Genomic DNA, 12,068 nt, shown 5'->3' on the forward strand with positions numbered 1-12,068 from the left:
AGACTTCTCATATGCAATATGGGATTGTAACTATAGTTTACTTTCCCTCTTCCCATACACTAGTGAGAATTCTCTGAATGTGGATACTTTGTTTTGCTCATTTTATATTCCCAACCCAGTGCCTGCCACACAGAAGGGGCTGACTATACAATGAATCAATGACTATGCATATAGACATACAAAGACACTATATTTAGTTACCAAGAGAATAGTATTGAGGACATCATTATTCAGTGGCGACTCTTCTGCACCTCTGTGTTTCTGTATTTTCTTCTTTGCAGTATGTACCATGTTTGAAACTGATAATTTATGAATTGGAACTGGTGCTGGCTCTGTCAACTTTGACAAAGCATGACTTATATCAGCAATTTCTATAAAAAGAATAAAAATGAATACAAATTATACCACCAACCGTAGCAGGTTAAATAAAGTGATGAGTAAACTAATGACTGTATAGAATATTTTAGTCGCTTCCTTTCACTAGTGTTAAATGGTTTCAGATTTATAAAATTTTAATACACATGTTCAGTTTTATATACATGCATGATTGACAAAGACATAACACAAATTATTTCTCCCCAGGGGATTTCAAAAATAAACCTCTAAAACCCTGCTTTTCAAAATATCTTACATTTTGGGGGGAAGGTATATAGCCTGGAGAGAAATGGGAGCTATCTAGTCCATCAACACTTGTTTCTTCAACTTAATTGAAATTAAAACCTAAGATGAATAGTTGCTGGAAAAAGCGCCAAAGAGATCGGGTAACACATCAGAAAATAACCTAAGAAAAAAAAAATAGGTCACCTCTCCCTTCTTCTTCAAATGCGGATCGTCCAAGAATCTCATCAGTTGACTCCTTACGACGGCAAATTTTAAAAAATTCAGTAATAAAATCACCTACAGAGAAAAAAATGGTACTCATTTTTAACACTTAAAAGAAAGAAATCAATCGTATAAATTAAAGTACATGTTGGGGAAAAAAAACATTCAGTTTTTCTACCCAAGAAAAAGTTAATCCTATTTCAAAGTAGCCCTTCTTTTCCTTTCTCTCCATGTCCCAGCATATTAAAACAAAAAAAAAATTTCTTAGACTTCCTTCTAGAACTAAATGAAAAAACAATTGTATCTAGTAATATTAAGCACTTACTATGTGCCTCAATAAGACAAATAGTATCTATTCTCATTAAGTGGTGTAAGTAACAAGAATACTACTCTATGTATATAGTAGTCTTTTTTCCCTAACTGCCACCCCAATAGAAACCTGAATCCATTAAAAAATAAAAATTAAAAAGAAATCCCAAAATATGCTTCTACAGGATTAAGAAATCACATAGGATGAAGCTATTTCAGCTTCAGCTGCATTTTAAAGGTACACTTTGTGTCATTATAAGACAAGGGGAAAGATTTTGATGCCTTCTAAAGGGCTGCAATGAGATGTTTGCATAAGGAAATTAAAGCTTAACAAGAACCATCAATCCAAAATTATTAGACATACTGAGTACATCCAAGTTTTAGAATTCATTAACTAGTTCTCAATAAACCTAGAACATTTTCTGGGCTTCTTCAGAAAAGTAGGAAAATCCTCCTTATACAGTCACATAAACTATATGACTATGGTTTATTATACATGACTAAGTAATCCTATAATCTAGTTATATAAACATATAAAGTCAAAGAGGATAGGTGAGATCATGGAACAATTATGAGAATACTTTTAATTCTAAGGTCCTCTGTAATTATCATAGAAGTCAGTGAAAGAGGACTAATAAGGAACTGGAAAACAATTTAGTAAGCAAATTTAATAATTCAGTGATTAAACTAGAGAAACTATTGGAGCATTTACTATAAGACAGGAGTTAAATGTGACACACACACACACACAATCTTATTTGATCCTCCCAATAATCCTATGAAGCATGTACTCTTTCTATCTCTATTTTACTAAGACTTGAAGAAATTACAAAACTTGCTCAAATTGGTAGATCTAGGATTTGAAACAAGGTCTATCGAACTCCAAAATTCTTGATATCAATAGTCTACTATCTTTCAACACCCCGAGACATTCACCAATGGCAGGAATTTTATGTTATACATCTTTGTATTCACTACCATGTTTCCCCGAAAATAAGACCTAGCCAGACCATCAGCATCTTTTGGAGCAAATATTAATATAAGACCCGGTCTTATTTTATATTATATAAGACCCGGTCTTATTATTATATTAAAATAAGACCGGGTCTTATATTAACTTTTGCTCCAAAAGACGCATTAGAGCTGATGGTCCGGCTAGGTCTTATTTTCAGGGAAACACGGTATTATAGTTAGCACAAATAGCAAGTGCCAATTACCATTTGATGAACAGCAAATGATGAATGACAGAGCCCACGAAAATATGCTTTAGAGAAATGCATCATTACTGTCATCAATAAATATTTATTAACTCCATTAGATGAATGATAATATATCAGGTTACATGGAATGAAAGTGGCATGGATGAACACAAAAATTGAGAAAATATTTTCCTGTATACTAAATATGAGAGGAAAAAAATAGAAAGGCACGTTGAAGAGATGGGTTCAGAAGACTTCATAAAAGAGATATACCTATAAAAATGAGAATGGAAAGATAATTCCAGACATGGGATACAATAATACTACCTGAATAGCAACTGATATTTTTCAAAGTATTTCTGTTTATGTTATTTCACTTGATTCTTCAAATAACCCTACGAGGTGTACAAGATTATTTACACCTCTTTTCCTCTAACAGAAAATAGGTTTACGTGTGTGGTACAATTCTACAGAAGGGTTCTAACAGGGCTCTAAAAACCAGTATTCTTCCCATGATATACCACAGGCCCAGAGGGATAGATAGCAGAAGGCAAAATGGCTCCAATAACTAGAATGAAAGTTACGGATTATGACACAGGAGGAAAAAAAGGGAGTGACATAAAAGCATTTCAAGAATAAAACTTAAATCATGAGAAAATGTCAGAGAATTCTGAGGTGTAGACAGGTTAAAACTAAACACAGGAAAGAAGTCCTGCTAGTGCTATTCCAGAGTAACTAGAAGTATTCACTGCTGTCGGCAAAGATGGTTTTCTAATGCTGTTAACTACGTAGGTTACGAATGCAAAACCATTAAAATAAAAAATGCTTTTTTACTAGGTAGAATAAAGTATAAAGAATGCATTCAGTGTTCCTGATCTGGAAGGCAGGCAGACTGGTGGATTCAGGGAAAGGAAAATATAGCTTACCTAGCAAACACTGAGGATTATCAGCTTTTCGAACTCTAACAGACCAATGGGGAGCCTGCATAGGATCCAAATCACTAAAATGCAAAACAATAAACATAAGATCTTAACTATGATAATCTGCAAGACTCATGAATTTATCAAAACACAGTCGACTGAAAACATCATATAGAAGGACAAGCAATGCATTTTACCTCCCTTAAACTTATTATTAAGATGAATACAGCCATTTGGATAAGTTTAAAAACAAACAAAATCTTAAGAAATCAAAGTTCTTGGACAAAAAAAGCACAAAAGGGAAAAAAAAAATCAAACAATCAAATGTAAAAATGATTACAAACAGACAATGTACACTGATATCTAATGAGAGAAATGAATTTCAGAATAAAAAAGGAATAAGAAATAAGCAAGTATGCATAATCATCTTAAATAATCCTTTTATAGCAGTTGATTAAAAACACCGACAAAAATTTGTACAGCATCAAAAGTGCCTATTTTCTCAATTAAATAGATTATCATGCATCCACTTAATGGAATACTATGCAGCATTTTAAAAAACGACATGTTAGATCGTTTAAGAAACGATCTAGCATTTACTGACAAAAAAGATGTAAAATAATGGATTAAATGAATAAAGCAAATTAATATATAAATTTGAATTTTAAAAAGATATACTTCCATATAAATATCGAATCATTCTATTATACACCTGAAACTACTATAATGTTATATGTCAATTGTAACTCAATTAAGAAAAAAAGATATACCGCAAAATGCTAACTAGCTATTTTTTAAGTAATGGGATTGTAGGTAGTCTTTACTTTCTTCGTTACACCCATCTAAATTACCTGATTTTAAAAGGTTCATTTTACTTTTACCATCATCAAGTACAACACATTTATTTTAAAAACAAGTGTCCTATTTCTCACTATTCTGCATTAAGCATGAGAAGGTACCTAAAACTGCATTCCTCTTTCTCCACATTTTTCCTAGATAATGCTGGAATTTTCAAGTTGTTTCCATTGCACAGGAATACATGACATGGCTGTTCTGTTAGTTATGACATTTAATGATCAAATATTATTCCCACACATTCTGATGATGATCATCTTTTCAAAGCACTCCATCAAATGCTTCTCACCAGCTAAGAAAAGGTCAAAAAATCATGCACTGAGTCCCAAACTGCGTCGAGGCATCTTTGCTGAAACCAAGTAAGAGTCAGATTGTTCATTATCCCTGAACTAAGGATCACATCCCCAAAGACAGCAGCTTAAAACACATCTCTAATAAATATTTATCAGTCTAAAACGTGATCTTCAAAAATAGACAAAAATCAAGCAACCCGATCAGCAAATGATATAAAGAAAAGTGAAAATCGCCAACCGCTAGGCAGTTAATTTATTCTACTGAAATATTTGAATATCAATGTACTACTCTTAACATACTTACGAATAAACATCATTATCCACAATGATACCTTCAGTCAGGTGAGGCCATGTAGTTGCTAAATGGAGTTCACTAAAATAAAAAATAAAATTATCCAAAAGCTTTAATACTGTGTATATGCATCCTCTCTGACTCAGCCATTCTACTTCTAGAAATGTATCCAATAACCAGAAATATACATACAAGTCTGTTAAAAGTGGTGTTACAATAAAAATGAACAACTGGTTTAGCAAATGAGAGCACATTCATACAAATTAAATGTCTTGCACACATTAAAAAACCATGCTATACATAATAGCCAAAAAGTGAAAATAACCCAAATGTCTATCAGCTGATAAATGGATAAACAAAATGTGGTATTCATACAATGGTATATTATACAGCCATAAAAAGGAATGAAGTACTGATTCATGCTGCAATGTGGATAAATCTCCAAAACATTATGCTAAGTGAAAGAAGCCAGACACAAAAGGCGACATATTGTATAATGCAGTTTATATGAAATGTCCCAAAATAGACAAGTCCATAGTGACAGAAAGTAGAGTAGTATTTGCCTAGAGCTGGAGAACCTGGAAAGACTCGGGGTAATGATATCTAAGAGGTGAGGCATTTCTTTTTGGGGTGATGAAAGTTTTCTGGAATTAGATAGTGATGATGGTTGCACAACTCTGTAAATACTAAAAACCACTGAATTGGATACTTTCAAATGAATTGGGTTTTTAAAAACTTTTTATTTATTTTAGGTATGTCTTTTCAGGACTCATCAGCTCCAAGTCAAGTAGTTGTTTCAATTAAATCAGTTTTTACAGTACTTGAATTACATGTCAATTTTGAAAAAATGTTATAAGCGAGGGTTGGCAAACTTTTTCTACAAAGGACCAAAGAGTAAATATTTTAGGTTTTGTGGGCCATGTAGTCTCTGTAATATTCTTGTTTTTTTCTTTTAAAACCCTTAACAGTGTAAAAATCATTCTTAGTTCATTGGCTACAGAAAAAAAAGCGATTGTCCAGATTTGGTCCACGTCATAATTTGCTGACCTCCTCTTATAAATAAATATTAAGTTTCAACAAGTTTTCATGTAAAATTATAAAATAAAGAAAGCAAGCCCCCAAAAATGTAGAGGATGACCATATACATTTATAAAATATACACACATATTGTGCAAACGAAGAGTTAACATAGCAGGCCTGGTATTCAGAAAGGAGTACCTTCAAGGCTGGCCCTTGGCTTGGCATCTGGGAAGGTGGGTTTCAGAAGGGCTCGTGCCATCCCTGATATGAACGGCTCACTGTGCCTAACCTCACTGTGCAATGATATGGTTTATGCTGAATACCTGCTTCCTGCTTGATATGCACTAGGCAGAGAGTGCCTACGTGACCAGCCCCTGACAAAAACCCCAAGCACTGAGCCTCTAATGAGTTTCCCTGGTAGACTGCCTTTCACCCATGTTGTCACAATTCATTGCTGGGAGAATTAGGTGTGTCCTGTGTGACTGTACTGGGAGAGAAAGCTGGTTCCTAGTTTGCTCTGGACCTTACCCTATGTGCCTTTCTCCTTTGCTGACTTTTGTATTGTATCCTTTTGCTGTAATAAATCATAGCCACAAGTACAACTGCTGAGTTCTGTTGAGTCACAGCAAATCACGGAACCTGAGGGTGGTCTTCTAGACCCTTGTTCCACATACATACAATAGACAGGTGCACGTATACACCAAGTTCATGCACAGGACAAATGTGTCTGGAAACACATATATCAAGCTGTAATCAGTGACCACCTGTGAGTAGTGGGATTATGAATTTAGTGAATTTTTTCTTGTTTAGATTCTAAATCCACTTATGTTTGGAGTGTACAGAAGCCAAAAGCGCCAAGTACTTCACTTCTCTGATCTTTGATGGTGCTCCACTAATTAGTAACTCCCATCTGAGACCGAATCCACAAGTACAGCGTAGAATTCACTGTGATGGCAGGCCCAGGACTCCACAACAATGCAGGTAACCTTGGTTATGAACTAGACAACCAGCCGCCAGTGGCTCAAGTCTATTTTCCAAGCCGGGTCCTATAATGGTCCCGATTAAACATTTGAGTCACTAAATACCTTTCCAATAAATTAACTTTTTGTGTGAATTAGTTGACTACCACAGTTTGCAACAAAAAAACCTGACTAGTAAACATGAATTTTGCTTCTTTTTAAATGTTTTCTAAATTTCCTCTGCTGTCCATGAATTACTACTTTCATAATAAAACTAATTTTTGGGGTGGCCAGATGGTTCAGTTGGTTAGAGCATGAGCTCTGAGCAACAGGGTTGCTGGTTCGATTCCCACACAGGCCAGTGAGCTGCACCCTCCACAATTAGATTGAAGACAATGAGCTGCTGCTGAGCTGCTAGAGTGGGGGCCGGATGGCTCAGTCGGTTAGAGCACGCGAGTTCTTAACAACAAGGTTACCGGGCGCCCCCCGCAACTAGATTGAAGATGGCGACTGGACTTGGAACTGAGCTGCGCCCTCCGCAACTAAGATTGAAGAGGACACTTGACTTGGAGCTGATGGGTCCTGGGAAAAACACACTGTTCCCCTTCCCCCAATAAAATCTTAATAAACAAAACAAAACAAAAAAACCAAAAACTAATTTTTAAAGTAAAAAAATGGCCATAATTAGTATGTGATATTAGAAGATATTGATGATTAGAGGTTTAAAACTATGTAAGTTTCTGAGGTATTGACCTCAGATTCAGTTTCTAAGCTTTTATAACTGTCCTCTCCTCTTCCTCTAACTGCAGAACAATTTCTTTGACAAGTAGAACGGACACTAAAAAAAAGCCTCTTCATTTACTCTTCCACGGCCACAGATTCCTTCCCAAAGCATCATGCCCACAACACTTGCTCGTCACCATTTGATTTAAATGGTTGACCATATGCACCATCTTACCCCCAATTTTTTCATTCTTCTTCAATCATTTGTTTCTCTGCTTACTCCTCACCATATTTAAAATTAAGAAGAAATATTTAATAACTAATTCCTTCAAATTTCTACTACCAGGTCAATTTTATTCTCTCCCCTAAAATTTTCTCTAAGCAAAATTTAAATGAATGAACCAGTTGGAAGGCCACAAATCTATCTGTAAGTCACCCTATACCATTTCCCCCTTGCTCACTATGTTCTCGCCATGCTGGCTGCCTTCTACTTCCTCCGATAAACTAGCCAAACTCTTTCCTGCATCAAGACCCATTGCACAGGCTCTTCCTTCCACCTGGAATGGTCATTCTCTAACTGCCTGGATAAGTCCTCCCCTAATTGACACGCAGGTTAAATATCACTTCCTTTGAGAACACTTTCCTGATGGTGCTCCAACCCAAACTAGTTCCTCATTTTACTGTCATGACATGCTATACTTTTCCGCAAATTATCCCACAACTTGTATATTTATTTAGGTGATTATTTCTAAAGTCTATTTACTTCAATTAGATTGTAAATGGCAAGACGGCAGAAACTGTATTATTTACTTCTGTATCTTTCTCATTTAGCACAGTGCCTATCACATAAAATAAATAAATATCAATTACAAAAGATACTCACCTGAGAAATGTCAAAAGTATTGTTGTTTCTACTTTTATGAGTATTAAGAATATATGCATGCATGTGTATATATTTTTTTAACCAAATAGTTTAACGCAACAAATAAGATAGTTTCTAAGTCAGTACTGTTTATATTTTCCAAATTTTTGCTATTAGTGATTAAATTTTCCAAGTCCTACATTTTCTTGTGAAACAACTTTTTCTTAAAGTTCAGTAGTGCTTTTAGAAAAGCAAGCAGGTAACATAAGAGGTCACTTGTGTCTCTTAAGTCTTAATTTGTATATTTTGAAAAAGTGGGCAGGAAAAATGTAAACAATTATTAATTCTGGGTATGGATACATGAAAGCATCATATATAACATTCTCTGTTTTCAATATTTAAAATGTTTCCCAAAAAGTTGACCAAGAATCACTTCCATATGGAATCATCAATAAATAGAATTATATACATCATACGTATTATTTTAAAGCCTCTTTTATTTCTTAAGTTAGAAAAAAAACGGATGGACAGATTGTTAGTTACTGGTCTGTTTCTGGTACTATATTCATTCCAGGAATCTACAGTATTATAAAGCACAGTAAAATCAGTATCAATATAATTTTAAAAGTCCCATAATTCAAATGATAGATTAAAATTCTCACCTAATAGGATCTTCACAGGCACCAAACGGTAACTTGCCAAACTCTAGGCCTCCAACTTCTCCTCCTACTAGGGCATCTATATCTAAATGAAAGAAATATTTTTCTATTATTTAGCAAAAAACAGAAATAAGAATTAGATTAGCCCTTTGGGAGATTATAGATTTAAAAGTGCCTAAATCAAGAGCACCTATAGCAAGTTAGAGAGCAAACAATAAGGTGTTAAAGACATGCCCTCAGAAAGTTATCGAGTTAAAGGACACGCTTAATTCCTATTTATTCAGTGTTTCATTCAAGCCATGCACTCTAACTTTAACATCTTGAATATTCCTTAAATATTACTTGAGAGAACGTTATTCCTATAAAATTTTTTTGCATTTTTCTAAGAATGTGATTAATATTATCTAAAAGAAAGATTATCCAAGTATTAAAAATTGAATCACCAACCTGTATTCATCAGTTTTGCTGTCAATAATTTCTGAATAGCAAATTAGTCATCATTAATAAAATTATATTTCAGCTGACAGTACATAGAAATATTTAAAGTTCACGAAAGAATTTCCTTTTCATTATGAATGGTATCTGAGATTAGAGGAGAATTTAGAAGGTAAATCACTCCCCTTAGTTCCATTCCTCCTGAAGAAGTAATAAACACTACTAAAAGATATCAAAAAGATTCATTGCTTTTGAAATAATACAGATGGTTGTTTTTACTTATTCATACTACACTGGGAATTCCTATAATTAAAGTCTATTGTTGAGTTATGAACACTCTACAGATTTGCTAAAATCATGTTTGACAACTATCTACATCCTAACTAAATTATTAAAATTAGTCATTATCTATGGCTCAATTACTTGAGTCAGTAAATTTTCTCAAGCCAATTCATGCCTTTTTTCCAACTAGAGAATGCTTACAATAAAGATCACACTGACTAGCTTTATTACAAGATGTCAATTTTTAAGAGCTTCAAAATTTATAAGCACATTTTGTAAATTAAAAATTATTACTAGACTATAACTGCATAAAAGTTTAAAAGTGGAGAAGTAACATTGTGAAATGAAAGGATCACGGGATTTAGAGTTTGACCAGTGTCTGAATATGAACTTTATCACTTGGTGACCATGTGACCTCGAGCCAATTACCTATGTTCTCTAAGAAAAACAATAATACCTGTCTCATAGGTAAATGAGAATTACATGAGATAATATATAAAATGCCAAGCACAGTGTCTGGCCCATATTACATGTTCAATGCCTTCCTTCCTTCTATAAGAGAAAAATATTAAAAATGTATGTGGCCTTCAATCCACTGAGGAAGGTTAATATTTTAATCCCCATTAAAAAAAAATTTGGCAACAGAACATTAGCAGAGGCCTTACTGGCAATCAGAATTATAAATGCTAAGATTCTGGCTCTTGGGCTTCTTCTTAATCATCAACAGACCATATCATCTTGAAAATCTTTAAAACTAATAATAGAGCAGCCTTTGAAAAAAGGAAAAAAGGAGGGTAGGAATTTAAACTTCTATTATAGAAACCAACTACAAATTGTCTAGTGGGTATTGATGTCCGGGAACTAAAATTACCAAAACAAATATTTGAGTCTTTCCTCTAATATAAATGTCAGCTTAGCTTTTATTTCCCTTTGCTGTAGTTTAGATGCAGTTCTTTTAGTGTACATTAGAGTTTCAAATTATTCAGTGGTACATAAAATAGTAGTAGTATACATAACCACCAAAAGCTAAGAATGTACTACATTAATTTTAATATAATCACAAGACCATCAATTTAATATTTTTAATCCTATAAATAACCAACTGATTGGAATAAAAATAAACAGTGAATAATATTATTTTATTCTTATTTATTTCTCTTTGAGGGAGGTAGACTGAAAAATGTTTCCAAGCTAGTAAAATACTTATAATTATTTATAAGTTTGTATTTTCTTATTAGATGTACTTAAATTACACTTATATGTGAGAGAAACACCCCAGAACTAAATACCTCACTTAATTAAGCTATACCACTTAATTAGGCTATACGAGTATGTCAATCAAACTGAGCTTTTCTAGAACTTATGTAGTACCTTCTTCAATTTTGTGTCCCTGGTAGTCTGGCCTATTATAGGTACTATTATAGGTATAATTAATGACTATTGAATGAATCAGTGTATCATAGCTAAGCAGGTAAACTGATTTTATTTATACTTTTATCAAATGTAAGTTAAAGTAAAATATTCCATAGCTCTTCCCATCATAAACGTGTGTGTATAGAAACTTTTTTTTTTCTAGCTTTCCTTATTTAGCACTCTTCTGCAGACTCTTCAAGGTTCTCTGCATGTCTATCCTCAGCTTATGAGGGTGGCTTCCCTTATTCTATTCTAAAAACAATCATTTTAATTATTCACTACATACTAATTTGAAGCACACAGCACTCCACAGCAGGGGGAGGCTTTATAAATAATATTAGCTTTCAAAGACAGATTGTCAAATATAGAGTGATACTGTCTCTAGAACAACCCACAGAGCTTTTTTAAGAGGAAAAAAACAACAAAGGCAATGAAATTAGCAATATCACATTTAGAATGAATTACAAATATTTCAAATTTGAAACACACTGTTAAATAATCTGAATATATTTTCTTTTCTATTTATGTTCAGTAAGTTAAATACAGTTTTAAACTATCTCACCTGGAGGTTGCTGAGGCCAAAAATACTGCTGCCAATCCTGAAGTACATAGGTAAATCGAATAGCAATACTAACTGGAGGCAACGGAGTTAAGGGACATCCCTAGGAAATAAATGCAGACAATATTGTGTAGCTTTAAAAACAGTGTTTTTAACAACAATGCCAGAGAGCAAATTACATTAGAATAAAGCTGTTTAAACTACTACCTGGAGATAAGATATTAAATTCTATTATGCAAAACATTCTTTCAAAATATCTAATACAATTTTAATTATACAAATATGTCTTACTAGTCTCTTCAGCCATACTGAATCTGAAAAAAATGTGATTCATTTTTTTAAACAAGGTAAAACTTATAAAGTGAAAGACTAGGAGATGTCTTTTTCTTCCTTTTAAATTAAAATCAAATCAAATTAAAGCCGGTCTTGAATACTGAACCAAAAATTTGGACTATGACAAATGGAC

The 12,068-nt window shown here is 33.5% G+C and overlaps 1 protein-coding gene across 4 annotated transcripts in view; it reads right to left on the bottom strand.

Moving 5' to 3' along the window:
• RAB3GAP1 (RAB3 GTPase activating protein catalytic subunit 1) overlaps positions 1-12,068 on the bottom strand; it is an 83,299-nt gene that overhangs the window by 30,726 nt on the left and 40,505 nt on the right. For all 4 annotated transcript variants that reach the window (XM_033111720.1, XM_033111719.1, XM_033111718.1 and 1 more), the window contains exons 8-13: positions 11,606-11,705; positions 8,917-8,998; positions 4,703-4,771; positions 3,257-3,330; positions 805-897; positions 202-371 (exon numbers count right to left, since the gene is read on the bottom strand). In XM_033111720.1, the coding sequence (XP_032967611.1) occupies positions 202-371; positions 805-897; positions 3,257-3,330; positions 4,703-4,771; positions 8,917-8,998; positions 11,606-11,705 (588 nt within the window). The remainder of the gene's footprint in view (positions 1-201; positions 372-804; positions 898-3,256; positions 3,331-4,702; positions 4,772-8,916; positions 8,999-11,605; positions 11,706-12,068) is intronic.

The sequence above is a fragment of the Rhinolophus ferrumequinum genome, chromosome 8 (assembly GCF_004115265.2).
Source record: "Rhinolophus ferrumequinum isolate MPI-CBG mRhiFer1 chromosome 8, mRhiFer1_v1.p, whole genome shotgun sequence".
Taxonomy (NCBI): Eukaryota; Metazoa; Chordata; class Mammalia; order Chiroptera; family Rhinolophidae; genus Rhinolophus; species Rhinolophus ferrumequinum.